The sequence below is a fragment of the Corvus cornix genome, chromosome 2 (genome assembly GCF_000738735.6).
Source record: "Corvus cornix cornix isolate S_Up_H32 chromosome 2, ASM73873v5, whole genome shotgun sequence".
Lineage (NCBI taxonomy): Eukaryota > Metazoa > Chordata > Aves > Passeriformes > Corvidae > Corvus > Corvus cornix.
Window position 1 is genome coordinate 16,164,298 of NC_046333.1, and position 17,506 is coordinate 16,181,803.

The 17,506-nt window shown below is 45.7% G+C and overlaps 1 protein-coding gene and 1 long non-coding RNA gene across 2 annotated transcripts; both read right to left on the reverse strand.

Annotated features, from left to right (window-relative positions):
- Window positions 1-205: 205 nt before the first annotated feature.
- Window positions 206-16,131, reverse strand: LOC120409638 (mycocerosic acid synthase-like). The gene is made up of 6 exons (XM_039550229.1): window positions 15,901-16,131; window positions 15,016-15,169; window positions 13,938-14,098; window positions 11,014-11,217; window positions 10,729-10,910; window positions 206-6,286 (listed from the first exon to the last, which is right to left on the reverse strand). Exons 1-6 carry the CDS (start codon window positions 16,013-16,015, stop codon window positions 701-703), a joined length of 6,402 nt encoding a protein of 2,133 aa, XP_039406163.1. The 5' UTR covers window positions 16,016-16,131; the 3' UTR covers window positions 206-700.
- LOC104686476 lies at window positions 7,207-8,416 on the reverse strand. Its single transcript, XR_751360.3, has 3 exons — window positions 7,853-8,416; window positions 7,564-7,566; window positions 7,207-7,270 (listed from the first exon to the last, which is right to left on the reverse strand). It is a non-coding gene; the product is annotated as an uncharacterized LOC104686476 (long non-coding RNA).
- Window positions 16,132-17,506: the final 1,375 nt, after the last annotated feature.

Consider the following 17,506-nt stretch of genomic DNA (forward strand, 5'->3'; position numbering starts at 1 on the left):
CTAGAATTGGATCCCTATTGCATAAGTATCATTAAATTTTTCCATCTGTGGGCTCTGCTTTCAAAAGTGTGAGGTAGGTCTCACTGGAAGAAAACATAGGCACATGTTAGGATTAGGAAAATTTAAGCTAGGGGAGTGAGTGAGGGAGAAAAACAATAAAATAAGACAAAGATACACTTTAGGTTTTGCTTTTTAAACTCTTCTACTATTCTTGTTTATTTCAGCTTTCATAAGATGGTTAATAGTGAAAAAATCCAGTTGCTTTACTGTATGCTTTGCAACTGGTACATTTTTAATAGTTTTGAAAACATAAGGAAAAAATCAAGTTTCATTTTTTGAGAAGAAACCTTGAAATTCACAACATCTAAAGGGCTTTCAAAAAGATGTGGGTATTTATACACATTGGAAAATCAAATTACTTGATAATTGAGTTAATATTAAAAAAAAGAAAAATACATAAAAACCAATAATGCCAAAATAATCTTATGCTTCTTTACATGTATATTCATCATGTAGAGGTGCGAACAGTAACAAGCCAAACAACTGACTGAAATTAACACAGCTAGCAGAATAAAGACAGAAGAACCTGGTGTGGGTTTTCTGGGTCAATGCAGAAGAGGACACTCAGCATCACCAGATGTCCTACCCCATCCAAAATGACACATTCTGAGATGCTACAAAGGGTCTCAGTATTGTCAAGTTATACAATTCCTGAATAAGAAGACACCTCTAGCAAGGTCTCATTTTCTGCACTTTCAACTGCAGCATTCTTCTTTTCAGCTGTTCCATTTGCATTGCTTGTTTCTTCCAAAACTACCACTAAACTTGACAGGGTTGTGTGAGGATCAAGCAGTTTCACAAGAGGTATGTCCACCTTTCTCTCTTGAAAGACACGGTTCTGAATTGTCATAGCTAACATAGAGTCTATGCCCAAAGATGAAAGTGGTGTATTCATGGTTAGTTCATCTGCGTTCACTCCTGTGAGGTCACTCACCAGTGAGGTGATGTAGTCCTCGGATTTGAGAAAGGCAGTCTCTGGGACTTCAGTTTCCTCAGAGGTTCCAATCTTGTTCCTGAAATCTTCTGACATAAGTGATACAAAGCGACTTTTGAGTGAAATAATCCGAGTGAAAACATGATGATACAAAGCTTGAAAGTTCAATTTGACGACAGCTTGCTGCGGGTTGTTTATAAGTAAGGTCTTCCTGAGATACTCATGAATTTCATGCACTTGCAGAATGTCTATGCCCTTGGATCCCAGGATGCTCTGAATGTGGCTTTGATTGAGCAGAATGCCAAGGTTCAAAGCACCCCAGTTAATGGCCTGGCCTGAAAGCCCACAGTTCCTCCGGTAGAGGCAGAAGAGATCCAGGAAAGAGTTTGCAGCTGCATAGTTTGTCTGGGTGGCATTGCCCAGAAAGGAAGTAACAGAGGAGTAGCACACAAAGTAGTCCAGCTCCTGGCCTCTGGTAGCCCAGTGAAGATTTAGGGTCCCTGCGACCTTTGGGCTCAGCACTTTGTGAAAGTCAGCCAGCCTCAGGACTTCAAGGTGGCCATCGTGCAAAGCAACAGCACTTTGGAATACACCTTTGATCGGACTCCCCACAAAGGTGTTGGCAATGGACTGGAAAGCCTTCTCAACATCACCGGTCAAAGTCACGTCACACTGCACAGACACTACTTTGCTCCCTTTGTACTGCTGCTGCAAAGCCCTCATCTCTTCTTGCTTCTCGCTGCTGGGAATTCTCCTGGAGAGTATTGCAATACACCCTCCTCCATTCTCAGCTATGAATTTCACCGTTTCAAAGCCAAGTCCAGTGAGCCCCCCGACTACCACATAAACAGCGTTCTGCTTGAACAGCTGCCTCTGGGGCTCGTACAACGGGATATCTGAAAGCACACTGATGTCCTTCTGCCTTCTCAGGACAGCAAGGGGAACAGAAGTGCAGGTAAAATAGGACATCACAGAGTTTAGCCCTTCAAAGTTCTCCGTCTGCTGAAAAACAGAACCCAAGAGATGTCTAAACTGTTTCATATCCATGGAACTGACCCAGGCATGTACAGTCTTGTGCAATTCCTTTAGAGATGCTTTCCGGAAAAGGCTGGAAACGACAAGGACATGAAAGCTGATGTTTTCATGATCAATTTCACTAACATTCTGGATACATTCGGACTGTTGATTGCCACACACCATCACCACATCTTTAAGAAAGTACATGTGGGCCAGATCCTCCAAAGACAGTCTGTTCACTGGAGGAAGAAGAACAAGGGCATTGCACAGGCTGATATACTGGAATACGTTAGGAGCGGGCTTTGCAAGGACTGTCCTCCAACCCATTTCTTCTGCTGCTGCAGAAAGAACATGGCACAAAACCGATGTTGGCTCTGTAGTTATAATACCCAAAGTTCTGCCATGTTTCCCCTTGGGTAACCTCTGAGTGAAAATTTCCCATGCAATGATGAAGTATGACACACAAGGAACACTCTGGAGGAAGGGGAATTTCTTTGCCTTGAAACAAACTGTTGCTGGAATCTGAACTCTGGATGATGCAGCAGTGGGATAACATGAAACCACATGATCTCCCACTTTCACTTTTCTCACGTCAATGCCTGTTGCAGTGACTGTGCCACTGAAATCAAGAGCTAAAAGTCTGTGTCTGTCTCCCGCTTGTGAGTTCCAATACAGTGTATTACCAAAGTTGCAGCTAGAAACACTAATGGGAAAATAATCTTCTGAGTGGAGACAAATTTTATCCACTTGAATTTCAACACTCTCTTTGTCCAGCTGAGTAGCAGCGCCAGTGGATAATTCCCCAGACAAGTCTTTTGCTGCGTACGCATCAGAAGTGTACAAAGTGAACGTTTGTGATTTCTGGAGAGATCTTACGGGTTGGATGTAATCTGCATCTACAAAAGGTGTGCGTCTGATTTCGGACACATAAATCCTTCCCTGGCTGATGCAAACTTCTGGATAGTCCCCACCTTTGTATTTGACAAGAACATCTGCTAGCACTGAGATGTCCAAGGAAGTGGAAGAGCTGAGGTCAATCAACTGAAATGTGATTTCTGGAACTTCAACAATACAAGTTCTGGTCATGCCATATAATGCAAACCCACAGTTAACGTGGTCCACATATCTTTCCGTTGTTCTGTAGGTGATCACTCTGATGGAACAGCGGGATGTCTTCTCTCTTAGTGCCACCACTACCTGGCGATAGGCTTCACAGCACTTTGCCAACTGATCTACCGCTTCCCTTGGGAAGTCTTCATTTAACTTTTGAATTCCCCACAGGAAGAGGATTTCATCATAAGCCTCAACCTCTGCTCTCATTTTATTCTGTGTCTGGCCTTCCACGAGGCATTCCCAGTCTTCATACATAACATATCTCGAAGCAGGATGCAAGTACTTTTTGAGCTGCTCAGCTATCCCAAATCTGTCTGCAAACACAACGACTCTGGGCTTAAACCCCAGATGTCCAATTGTCTGTGAAAGAGAGACTTCTTTCCACTTGTTTTCAAACAGGAATTCATTGTCTCTGGAAGATGCTTCCTTCACAAAAGTGATGGCAACACGCTTGAGCTCAGCCAAGACAGAGCCGTGTTTGCCCACAAAGCACCCACAGACCTCAAGGCAGTTTCCAGTGGACTTGCTCATTCTCATATATATCATCATTTCTTCCTCCAGTGGGCGGAGCACCACCAGGCTGCCTATCCCTGAGGGAAAGCCTGCTCTGGACTGGAATGTCCTTGAGGTCAAGACAGCGGTCATCTGCAGAAAACAGTCGAGCAGCACTGGGTGCATACAGTAGCTGTACATGTCTCTGACGGTCTCCTCATTCACCTTTATGCTGGTTATAGCTTCCTTTAGCTCCTGGCAATAATGCACATCACTGAGCTGCCTGAATATGGAGCCATACTGAAAGCCAACCTGAGACAGTGCTTCATAAACCTCCTCTCTGCTAATCACTGACCTGCATCTTCGATAGATGGCTGGGAAGGAGATGCTGCTTTCTTCCACCACAGTTTCAGGCTGCTTTGCCACTTGGCCAGCAGCATAAACCGCGCTGGAGGAAGAGAGAACCTCAAAGGTTGTCATGGCTTTTTGCGGACTCAGCTTGATACTCAGCACTTGGGAACTCTGTGTGAGAACACACGGCGCAGAAAAACTGATACTCAGCTGGCAAGTGCTCAGAGGCACTTTAGGCCTTGAGTTGCTCATCACAGAGGCCAGACCAAGCTCCACATAGAAAGCACCAGGGACTAAGGCCACCCCATTGTTCTTGTGCTCATATAAGTATGGCGTTGTGTCCTGGGACACCAGGCAGCCAAACTCCACATTGTCACTGTTTATGCCATAAATCAAAGGATGACTGGCACTGACACCTCTTTGGTTTGCTTGCTGGTGGATATCCAGACAGGCCATGAGTTTTTGGCGATCAAACTGATATCGTGGAATGGCCACCGGAACACTTTGATACCCGTTATAAAAGTGCTGCCAGTTGGGATTATACCCCAGTTCAAACAGATTTCCTACCAGAGTGAAGAGCGTCTGATATTCTACATCCGTTTGCAAAGAGGACATCACCTTTGTGCCTTTTCCTAGAGTTTCCTTTATGCTTCGCTGCAATGCTCGGTGAGGACTTATTTCCACAAACACCACGTTTTCCCTGCCTCTGGCTGCACTTTGGATGGCTTGTGTGAAAGCAACAGGCTCACGTGTATGCTGCGCCCAGAATCTGCCCTGAATAAAGTCGTTTTCAGATGCAGCCACACCAGTCAGTGTTGAAATCACTTCAATCTCCCCCTTCTGCTTTTCTAAAGGCTCTATTTTTTCTTCCAGCTCCCCGAGGATCATATCCATGCTGGGGCTGTGGTATGCAACTGGAACATTTAAAACATGAAGAAAGATGTTTCTCTGTCTGAAAGCTTCAGCTAAGTCTCTCTGGACAGCTTCCACAGTGCCTACACTCCCAGACAAGGTGCAGGAAACGGGGCTGTTGAAAGCAGCAATGCACACCTTTCCCGAATAGGGATGCAGGCGTTCAGCAATCTCTTCAACAGGGATGTTTCCAACCACCAACATTCTGCCACTGGCAGTCTTTGCCTGCAGCCTGCTCCGGTGATAAATGACTTTGACTGCATCTGCCAGCGAAAGGTACCCAGCAATATGTGCAGCAGCAACTTCCCCCACTGAGTGGCCAACAGCAGCAATGGGCTTAATACCCCAGTGCTTCAGGAGGGAAGCTACAGCAACCTGCAGGGCAAACAGCAAGGGCTGGGAAAGCTCTGGATTCAACAAGTCCTTTGAGCTACGATTTCTCCCTGGCAGGAGGCTGATGGCAGCGTGCTGCTGAAAAAGGTCTTCTATCTCCTTACACTTGTCTCTGAACACTGGCTCTGAGCTCAGCAGTGCCTCACTGAACTCCTGCAGCGTGACACCATTGCCACAGAACACAAACACCAGCTGTGGTTCCACCTTGGACATGGCAGGTTCAGTGCCCGCCGCCAACTTAAGCTCTTGCTGCAAGTGTTGGAGGGAATTTGTGACAAACGCTTTTCGGTACCTGTAGCTGGCATGGCTTCTTCTGCAGGCAGATGTATAGGCCAGGCTTGGGAGAGTTACAGAGCTCCTTGTGCTCAGCTGCTCAGCTGTATCTGCCATTGCCATCTGGAGGGACCTACGGGATGCTGCTGACAGCAGAACTAATTCCAGGGGCTTCTTAAAGGCAGGAAGAGCCTCTGGCTGCTTCACCTGCCTGACTACAACATGAGCATTGGTTCCTCCAAATCCAAAGCAGTTGATGCCAGCTACTCTTCCGTACTCACTGGATTCTTCCCAGGGCTCTACAGCTGTGGCCACGGCAAGGTTTAATTTCTCTGCATCGATGCTGCTCATCTCCTTCGAGTAATGCAAGGATGGAACAATCTTTCCATGATGCATCATCAGGAGCACTTTGATCAACCCGGCTGCTCCAGCAGCCGATTCTGTGTGCCCAATATTTCCTTTCACTGAACCGATTTTCAGAATGGAAACTCGGGAAGACCTGTTCTTGCTAATGACACTACCCAGGCTTTCAGCTTCAGTAGGATCTCCAGCAGCAGTTCCGGTGCCATGGGCTTCAATGTACTGCACAACTGAGGGATCAACACGACTTTCATAAATGCTGCGCAGTAACTTCTCTTGCTCTATTTGAGACGGTCTCGTGATCGGAGTCATGGACCTGCCGTTCTGATTGACCGCACTGATGTTTATCACACCCCAGATTTTGCTGTAGTCTTCCTTTGCCTGTTTCATAAAAAGTTGAATTATCTTTAATAATACTAGTAGTCCACCGTGAAAGATGTCACCATGAACCTTCCAAGCCTGGTACGGCCCACAGACTACTACCCATTACTGATCCTCCATGTAGGGGGTGAGGTCATGGCAACACGTAGTCTGAAAGCAATCAAGAAAGATTTCATGGCTTTGGAACATTTGCTAAGGAAATCTGAGGCACAGGTTATTTTCTCTTCCATACTTCCAGTTCAAAGCAGCAATATTGAACAAAAAATACTGAAAACAGCAGTAGTTTAAAGCATTAACACAGAAAGAAGGAGACAGGCTGAGTCTACTAAGACATGGTTCCACAGCTGACGTCACCACCAAGATTTTGGGGGTTTTGACAATGGAATGGCCTATGCAGAGCCAGGCATGCTGGCATCAGATGGGACTCACCTCTCTGAGTGAGGAAGGAGAGTCTTTGCGCAGGAACTAGCAAGACTCCTTGGAGATCTTTAAACTAGTTATGATGGGGGAGGGCAGTAATATCAGGCTAGTCCGTAGCAACCTGGGGGATACTATGAAAAAGTGAGGGATAGGGTACTTCTGAGGCCCCTCTGCAGGTGACTCTGATATGTAGCAGCCACACTGGAGCACACCAGCAATCTTACAGAGACAAGCCAGGGGCTCCTGAGATAATAGAAGCCAACATGGAAATATCAGAGAAACACCTCAGTACCAAAAGAAGGCTTATGAGGGAGTATCTTGATCAAGCACCAGCAGTCAAAGATGCAACCACTAGACAGGGCTATGGGACATCCCTTCACACCTCCACTGGGATATTGTCACCATCAAATACTTCTATTAAGTGCTGTACACCAATGCACACAGTAGGGAGAACAAACAGGAGGAACTAGAGATCTGTGTGCAGTCACTGGGCTTCAATCTCATTGCAATTACAGACATGGTGGGATAGCTCCCGTGCCTGGAATGTTGTCAGGAAGGGCCACGCTGTCCTGGGGTGATGTTATAAGGGTACTTTTTTATTCCTTAACCATCTGCTTAATGCCCAAGGACACTGTATCTTTAAGATGGACCTGGGGACAGGGCCTGAGTCACAGGACCTGGGTTCGGGTCGGGTCAGTTGAATGGCTCAACCCAACAGCTCGGGGCTCCAGCAGTCTCGGCGGTGTTCAGGAGGGAGTGTGCCAGGAGCGCTGTGTTGCTCTTTGGGTTTTTTTTGTTCCGGCTAGCTGGGAAAAGGTTGTGTTGGGTTTTTTTCTCTTCCCTCCCCCTTGCCTCACTGCCTCCCTTCCCTTCCCTCTGGTCCAGGGAGCCTGTGGCCCCTGCTGGTCCGAGCCGTCTGTTCCCTCTCCAGGAATTTGTTGTATTTTGAGTTTTGTTTTTTCCTGTTCTACCCTGTTTTGTTTTGTGTTAATAAACAGTTTGGGGTTTTTTTCCCACTTTCACTTACTGTTACCAATTTGTCTCATTGGTGGAGGAAAAGGGGAGGCCCTTTTCCCTTTGGAGGAGGAACTCATTCCAGAGTGCTTCCTCCTAAAATTTTATCTCCAAAAACTGAGACACACACACTGTTTAGGAGAGACAGACCAGGAAGGTGCAGTGGTGGAGTTGCCCTCTATGTGAGGCAACACTTGGAGTGTACCAAGCTCTGCCTTGGTGAGGATAAAAGGGCAGACTAGTAAGGGTGACACCATTGTGGGTGCTTGCTACAGGCCACCTGATCAGAAGGAGGAAGTGGATGAGGCCTTCTACAGGCAGCTGGAAGCAGCCCCACAGTCACAGGCCCTGGTTCTTGGGAGGCTTTAACTACCCTGACATCTGGAGAAGAAAAACAGTGAAGCACAAACAGGAGGTTCCTGGAAAGCACTGATGACAGCTTCCTGTCACAGGTAGTGGAGGATCCCACAAGGAATGCTGTGCTCCCCGACCTTATACTAACAAACAGGGAAGGCCTTGTTGGACATGTGAAGGTTGGGGCAGCCTTGGCTGCAGAGACCATGAGATTGTAGAGTTTAGTATTGAAGGGAGAGGAAGCAAGACAGAGAGCAAGATTTCAACCAGGGACTCCAGGAGAACTAACTTTAGCATCTTTAGGGATCTTCTTGGAAGAATCCCATGGGAGAAGGCCCTGAAGGGAAGAGGGGTCCAAGAGAGTTGGTTGACATTCAAGGCTCATTTCCTACAGGCTCAAGGACAGTGCATCCCAGTAAGAGAGAAAGCAGGTAAAGAGGGCAACAAACCTCTGTGGATGAATAAAGAACTCCTGTTATTACTCAAATATAAGCCAGAAATATATGTGAGATGGAAGCAGGGTCAGGCCACTTGGAGTGAATGTAGAGAGGTTGTCAGAGTAAGCAGAAATTAGACTAGAAAGGCCAAGGGCCATCTGAAATTAAATCTGGCCAAGGATGTTTAAAGGATAACAAAAAGGGCTTTTTCATATACATCACAACAAAAGGAAAATTAAGGATAATACGGATTAATTAGTAAATGGAAGGGCAACCCTGATAACAAAGGATGCAGAGAAGGCAGAGTTACTGAATGCCTTCTTTGCATCTGTCTTCACTGACAAGACCAGCCCTCAGGGATCGCTGACCCAGGAGACTAGGGTAAAGGAATGTTGAAAGGAAGACCTTCCCTTGCTCAAGTAGAATTCGGTCAGAGAAAACCTAAACAAACTTGACATCCACAAGTCCAGGGGCCCTGACAGGATGTATCCATGAGGTCTGAGAGAGCAGAGGGACAACATAGCAAGGCTGCTCACAATCATCTTTGAAAGGTCGTGGCGATCACGAGACATGCCTGAGGACTGGAAAAAAGCAAATGTCACCCCAATCTTCAAAAAGGGCAAGAAGGAGGACCAAGGAACTACCAATCAGTCAGCCTCAGCTCAATCCCTGGAAAGGTGATGGAGCATCTCATTCTGGAGGCCATCTCTATCCACAAGGAAGATAAGGTGATCAGGAGTGGTCAACATGGATTCATTAAAGGTAAATCATGTTTGACCAACCTGATTGACTTCTATGATGAAACAACTGCCTGGATGAATGAGAGGAGAGCAGTGGATATTGTCATCTCAACTTTAGCAAGGCTTTTGTCACTGTCTCTCACAGCATCCTCATAGAAAAACTCAGGAAGTGTGGACTGGATGAGTGAACAGAGAGGTGGATTGAGAACTGGCTGAATGGCAGGTCTCAGAGGGTCATAATCAGTGGCACAGGGTCTAGTTGGAGGCCTGTCCCTAGTGGGGTCCCCCGAGCCCAGTATTATTTAGTTTATTCATCGAGGCTTGGATGAAGGGGCAGAGGCCTCCTCAGCAAGTTCACTGTCAACACAAAGCTGGGAGGAGTGGCTGATACCCCAGAGAGCTGTGCAGCCCTTCAGAGAGACCTTGACAGGCTGGAGAGATGGACAGAGAGGAACTGTCTGAAGTTCAACAAGGGTAAGTGCAGGGTCCTGCACCTGGGGAGGAATAACCCTCTGCACCAGGACAGGTTCAGGGTTAACCTGCTGGAAAGCAGCTCTGCGGAGAAGGACCTGGGGGTCCTGGAGAACATCAAACTGTTCATGAGCCCAGAAGCATGCCCTGGGGTCCAAGAAGGCCAATGGTACCCTGAGATGCATTAGGAAGAGCACTGGCAAGACTGCTGAGGTGATCCTGCCCCTCTACTCAGCCCTGGTGAGGCACATTTAGAGTGCCGTGTCCAGTTCTGGGCTCCTCAGTACAAGAGACACATGGAGCTAATGGAGTGGGTCCAGAGGAGAGCTACGAAGATGATTAAGGGACTGGAGCATCTCTCTTATGAGGAAAGGCTGAGGGAGCTGGGCCTGTTCAGCCTTGAGAAGAGATGACTGAGAAGGGGCCTCATCAATGTCTGTCAGTATCTGAAGGGAGGGTGTCAGAGGATGGATCCAGGCCCTTCTTGGTGATGCCAAGACACAGGACAAGAGGCAATGGGCTGAAACTGATGCACAGGAAGTTCCACCTGAATAGGAGGAAGAAATTCTTCACTGTGCAGATGACCAAGCACTGGAACAGGTTACTCAGAAAGGGATTGGATTCTCCCTGGAGATATTCAAGAATCATCTGGACACAATCCTGTACAAATTGATCTAAGATAACGTGGCTTGAGCACAGAGTTTGGACCAGAAAACCCACTGTGGCCATTTCCAACCTGATTGATTCTGTGGTAATCTCATGCTTTCTCTGTAGAGAAGACAACAATACCATGACAAAGCCAAGAGCACACAGAATATGATGCTAACTTTTAAATGTGGGATCCTTTTCCAATGCTAGGGGAAGTGCATGAATGCTTAAGAAATGCTTCATTAATCTTAAGCTTGAATTGGAAAAACTTCTCTGGAAAAGAAGTTATTAGAGCTGAAGACACAAAATCCAGGCAAGCAACCAGTCTTATTTCAGGCTGCTTCACAAGCAGCCTTACCTTTTGCAGTGGTTTGAGGAAAACAACACCGCAGCCTTCTCCCCTTCCATAGCCATCTGCCTTCTTGGAGAAGGGTTTGCTTATGCCCTCCGGAGAGATCATTTTTGCTTTACTGAGAGACACAAAGGTGCGGGGATCGATGATGCAGTTCACCCCACCACAGATTGCTGCCTCACAGTCTCCTGGAGTCAAACAGAAACATACTCATGTTGAGATGGCCCAGGTGATAGATAGGAACAGTAGCAATCCTGATTCCATTGTCCAGCATCTCTCCAGTCCCGTTACCTGATTTAATGGCTCGCAAGGCGTAGTGCAGAGCAAAAAGAAAAGATGAACACGCAGTGTCAACAGTCAGGGACGGTCCAGTCAGATTAAATGTGAAAGAGACTCTGTTGGCAGCAATGCTCATTGCTGTTCCAGTACCATCATAATGATTTATTTCACTCACTGCTCTGCTGGTTATGATTTCATAGTCTCGATTCATGAGACCTGGAAAACATCAGATTTGTGTCAAGTTAACCCAAGCCAACAACAGGCTCGTACAGCTCGAAACCTGACGGTGTGTTTCGATTTTCAGCGTTAAGACAAAACCACGTGGCATCCGTGCTCCTATGGTGAAGCTTTGCTCCAACACAAGTCAAAGGCAAAACTCACAGCAATTTCCCCTGGACTCAACTTACACAAACATACCTAACACTTGAAATTCCTACCTGCCCTGGAAACAACAGGCCTTTCCTGATGGCTTAGCTCACTGTGTGATGCAGCTAAGGTCTCTGTAGCCTGCCGAGACCCCTGTATCTCAGTTTGAGATGGCGTGGTTTAGTTCAGCTATGAGAATAGTTATCAACAAGTTACACATAGCATAGCTTGGATATAAATGTACAAGACATTAGCTTCAGTTCCTCAGATGTACCAAGTTAAAGGTCACAGCACAAACTACATCCAATACTTTGTATTTATCATCAATTTTCACACTGTGAGCCAGTAAGAAATAGAAAAGAAGAAGGGGGCCTCTGAGAGCAGTTGTGTCCTTTTTCTGGGAACACTATGCTTGGAATACCGTGGATCCCCAAGTCCACATGTGGACAATGCAGTACCTGTATTCAGAGAGCAAGGAATAGCGCCCTCAGTGGAAGAAGAGCACCTCTCGGACTAAAAGGTAATCTAAAGCATTTCCCCTATAGGCACATCAGCCAAACTACCCCAGAAAACTCCTCCTTAAAGAGACACAGATTACACCAGCAATAATGTGCTGTTCCTCTAGTATTGTCTTTTAAATGTCTTCCAACAGCCCTCGGTATCATCTCCTCAGTAACTTTTCTGGTACTGACAAAAGCAGTTGGACAAGTGCACCCCTGTACCATTCTAATGTCCACAGGAGGATTTCTGCTGCTTTGAAAGGATATTAACCCCCACAACACCTTAACCAACATTATACTGGAAAACAGTATGCTGGGCAAAAAGGGTAGGCCTGTGTAGAAGCCCAGAAGATAAGGGGCTAATGTGTACATGTCAAACACTGGCTGCCAGATACCCAGGGAGCCAACCAAGGATTGTCAGTAATAACCAAGAATTGTTGAAAGAACAAGAGGAGAAGGGCACCATGGGGAAGTAGGGCAACACTTTTCTGGGATAAACATTCCTTGTTCTGCTCCAGAGACACAACCACAGAATCAAATGGGTTGGAAAAGACCGCTAAGGTCATTGAGTCCACCATATGGTCAAACCCCACCCTGTCAACTGGACCATGGCACTAAATGCCACATCCAGTCTTTCCTCTAACACCTCCAGGGACGCTGACTCCACCACCTCCCTGGGCAGCCGATTCCCATGTCCAGTCACCCTTTCTGTGAAGAATTTCTCCCTAATGTCCAACCTGAACCAATCTGGCACAGCCTGAGGCCATGTCCTCTCATCCTGTCGCTAGTTGCCTGGGAGGAGAGGTTGATCCCCACATCACTACACCCTCCTTTCAGGCAGTTGTAGAGAGAGATAAAATCACCCCTGAGACTCCTCTTCTCAGGCTAAACACCTCCAGCTCCCTCAGCTGCTCCTCACTGGACTTATGCTCCAGGCCCTTCCCAGCTCTGCTGCACTTCTCTGGACTTAACTCCAGCACCTCAATGTCCTTCCTGAATTGAGGGGCCCAAAGGGGACACACGACTTGAGTTGTGGCCTCACCAGTGCCACATACAGGGGAAGAATCACTGCCCTGCTCCTGTGGTCACACTATTGCTGATATAGGCCAGGATGCCACTGGCTTTCTTGGCCACCTGGGATCACACTGGCTCATGTTCAGCTGCTGTCCACCAGCACCCCCAGGCTCTTTTCTGCTGGGCCACTTTCAGACCACTCTGTCCCCATCAAGAAATGAAAGACAGCATCATCACAGAAGTGAGAATGAAGCGTTGACCCAAGGTCAGTCTGGGCAGGGGAAGGGTCAAGAGCACTCAAGACCCAAGACCTTCAAAGCCTCTGATGCATTTCCAGAAAAGACTGAAAGAAGGGACTGGACATGACAACTAATTTGCATAGAAAGAGAGAAACATGTCTTCAGGGCAGGGAAACCTCTCTATAAAAAAGGTATCCCCATCTAGGCCAGGGGGTGCCCCCAGGACACTGGACATGTCATTGGCCAGACTGATGCTGGAATCAGGAGTGGTTATCTCTTTTTCACTCCTTTTCTCTTTCTCTCTCCCTTTCTTTATCTCTTCCTTTCCCCCTTTTCTACCACCCTACCTCTTTATCCACAACCCGCTGCCATGTGCTGATATAGCAGGTCAGTGACCAACATTCCAATTTCCATGCCAAGTGTGTAATTTATTAATAAAACTTTTCCTGCAGACCTCATCATTTACGAATCTTGGGTGTTCCCTTCCCCTTAAGGGTGAAACGTCACAGCCTGGCTTGGGAGTATCTTTCCCAAGAACGGCTGGGTTGGGGAGGCAGTTTTAACTCTTTCCTGCTTCACTTCAGTGTCTGAACACAGGAAGAAGAGCACCAAAAAGAGACACAGGAATTCTACCATGAACTCCCAGAGCCTCCTGGTAATTCTTACCAAAAGTAACCAGTAGTGCCATAGCACAGTAGCCTTAGATCTCCAGGCTAGATCCAGCCTAGATCCAGCCTAGATAACATGGAAAGGTTATGAAGGAGTGCTCCAATCTTTGTGAGGTTTTCTTTTCTTTGCTGTGAAAGTTTCATCTTACCAATAAAAACACCTGTTCTGGTGCCACTGACAGATTCTACAGGAACTCCTGCATCCTCCAGGGCTTTGTATGTGCACTCTATCAGTAACTTCTGCTGTGGGTCCATGCGTTCAGCTTCCATATTATTAATCCCAAAGAGGTGGTTGTCAAATGAATTAAATCTGAAATGCACAGACCAGAATATGATATGACATACGTATAGAAGATGCTTTTACTTCTAGACTCACAGTAAGCATTTTTTGCAATGAAAAGCAGAGCAGTAACTGGTGTTTGGCCACAGGTCCCATTTCCGAAATTCAGAAGAAAATGTTTATAAACCAAAGATGTTTCATGTCCCACCACAAAATAGGTCATTTTATCAATGATTCTGCATTTCAGAGGTAAGAGCCCGCTCCTACCCATTTTTATTCTTATAGTTATTGCACTAGTACCAACTGGATTCCTCAGATCATGAAATGTGCAGAATGAGACTCCCTCTGCTGTAATGTGGTCATGGCCAACGAGTTATAAACAAATATTGTTTTCTACATCATTTTAAGCCAATACAGACCAGTGCTTCACAATTTAAAACCAAAAGGTAGAGGATCAGCTCAGGTGTTTTCAAGGGATACCCATGCTTCTCCAACAATATATTCAAAATACTTTCAGTGGGTGTATGTGTGTGTTTGTCTTTAAAAGCACCTTCAAAATTGGCCCATGCTTACAAAAGACCAAGTCCAAGTTCAATCTTGTGTCCCAAGATCAGGTTTGTATGGCCTTCTATCATCTCTTGATTTCAGAGCAGGATTCAACAGCTAACATGGGACTAAGCAGTAAATTAATTCTGGGTCCTGTGATTCAACCCGGCCAAGTATCAATCTCAGGAGACAATAACATTTCTTCTGTGCATGTCAATGTCTCCTTTGAATGAAGCTCTACAGCCTGAGGATTTAAGGTGAATGTGGAATTCAAATAACAGACACTTATGCTGACCTTAATCTGTAATCTGCTATTCTTCACACTGGTCACAGCCCCTGAACAGCTGTACCCATATCTAAGTACCACACAAACCAGAGGTGCAGCAGGGTAACACACTCACTCATCGAGAAGAGCAGCTCGTGTTGTACATATTTTTCCTGGCTTGTTATCATCTGGATCATACCATTCCTTGGCATTAAATCTCTCGGGGGGGATTTCTACCGTGCAGTTTTTGCCTTCCTCCAGGACTTTCCAGAAATTGTCAATTCCATCTCCTGTTGTACAGAGTTTTTAAAACAGATTAAATTATGCACTCCCCCTCCCCGTGCAGGCTCAGAAATGCACAATCAGCTACAAGGACCTCCCACGTGTCAATCTAGAGCTGCTCAAGAAGACTTGCCACAGAAAGAAGTGATCAGTCTTTGGTGAGAGGAAAATGAAAAAGCATCACTGATGTCCTCACTGCTTGTCTAAAAGCAAAGGAGCCCCACAAAATCCTTAACCACCTTCTCTCCCCATTTCCCTACCATCTCACTGCATCTATTCTACATACTGTAATAAAGCAAGAAGCTTTCTTGGAGGAAAACCCAACCAGTTTATGGTACAGGCAAAGCTGATGGTAATGTCCAGCCCCTGGTCTGTCCTGTCCCTAGGCATGCAGAGTCCTGTAACAATGCACAATCACCCAGCCAGTGAACACGCAGAAAGTTCAAATCACCCCAGACCCATCCAGCTCCTTTGTATGAGTTTCGTGTGCAGCTCAATGCCCTGCCCACAGCCAGCACTGCAGCTTCTTCTGTCTGTCTGTCTGTCTGTCTGTCAGCAGACAGGTTCAAACCAATTCGTTTCCACCACAGCGCCACCTTTCAAAAAGATCCCACAAGCAGCAAAGCAACAGATTCTGCTAGGGGAAAAACATGGTGTTTTCCTCCATTTCAACATTAATAAAAGACTCTGCTTTTCAATGTCCACTCAGAGCCTGCTTTGCTTTTACCCCCCGACTCACCTCCGGGAAAGTTGCATCCTATTCCAACAATAGCAACTTCCTCTGCAGTCTCAATCTCCATCTCCTGGGCTGCACAAGACAGGAGTAGTGTCAGTCCAGTCAAACAATTATGCATTTACCTTTACATAAATACTCGGTTAAAAGGTGAACTTCCCACAAACACACAAACTTGTTCAAAACTTGATTAATCTTGAATCATCTACTGTTGGTTCTGACGACAAACGACACTTCCCACAAGTGACCTGAGCTGGACTATGTTTTTCCTCTTGTCTCTACTTTTAGAGGAAAATCCCCAGTATAGAAGTGACAGATGATTTCTTTTTCCTTGATTCTGGGAAAGGAACTTGTCAGATGAGAATCAGTTCAATTGAACTAATTAGAACTCGCTAGGATGCCCACCTCTAAGCCCTGCAGTCCTCCTGGACTTCCTTCAACCCACAAAGAGGAGATGATTCCTCTAGAAAAGTTTTGTGGGGAACTCTTGGCAGTGGGGAGAGATTCTCATCTCAGGGATACCACAGCAAGTCCCAGACAGCCTTTCTCAGTCACTGACTGACAGCAGTGAAGCAGAGATGAGGCTGTTTTACAGCCCCACACATCATTCAGAGTTATCATTTCTCGGAGGTTTGATTTGAAAGGTGAAATCAGAAATAACTGCTCAGATTCACACTTTGAAAAATTTACTTCCAGGTTCCATTAGCTAGGAGAGAAAAAGTTAAAAGGCCACCTTGCAAAAATAAGGAGATGAGAATCTGGCTTTCTAGAAGCAAATTCCATTTTACCAATAAGATAAATTCAAAATTGACACAAGAATTATTTCCTTTAAATTCTTTCAGAATTGTCTGTGATTTCTATGGTTCTGTGTTTTCTTATTTTAATGTAATTGCTAAACTAAAGCTGTAAAGCCCAACAAAATACTTTGTACAAAAGTACTTCTAAGCATTTTTCCTAAGTTGGCACTTAAATAGCAAGTAATAGAAAATTACGGACTTTCAAATTACAACATAAAACACGTCTTTGGCATCTCTAGAGCTATCCAGTGAGCTATATAACTCTTACCTTATATCATCCCAGTGGGGTGGAGTAATAAGCTGAGTCTGTAGAAGTCATTTATGTAGGATTCTGTGTGGTTTCTTATTGAAATACACATGCTAAATCATGGGGAAAATGCAAATATAATTAATCAGTGACTTGACTAAAGTTCAAAACTACTTCCCTGAAGTTGTAAATTTCTTGAAGTCAGCAAGTACAAGAGTACTATCCATCATCGTACAGTTAGCAACCAATAAACTGAAGTTATGTTGTAACAAACCAAAGATTCATAGAATGGTTTGCATTTGAAGGGACCTTAAAGATCCTCTACCTCCAGCCCCCCTGCTATGGGCAGTGCTAATTACACTAGACCAGGTTGCTCAAAACCCCATACAGCCTGACCTTTATTACTTCCACAGATGGAGTATCCACAACTTCTCTGGGCAACCTGTAAAAAATTTTGTCCTAATACCTAATCTATCCTCTTCCAGTTTAAAGCCATTCCCCTTGTCCTATCACTACATGACTTTCTAAAAAGTCCCTCTCCATCTTTCTTACAGAGCCCCATGGGTAC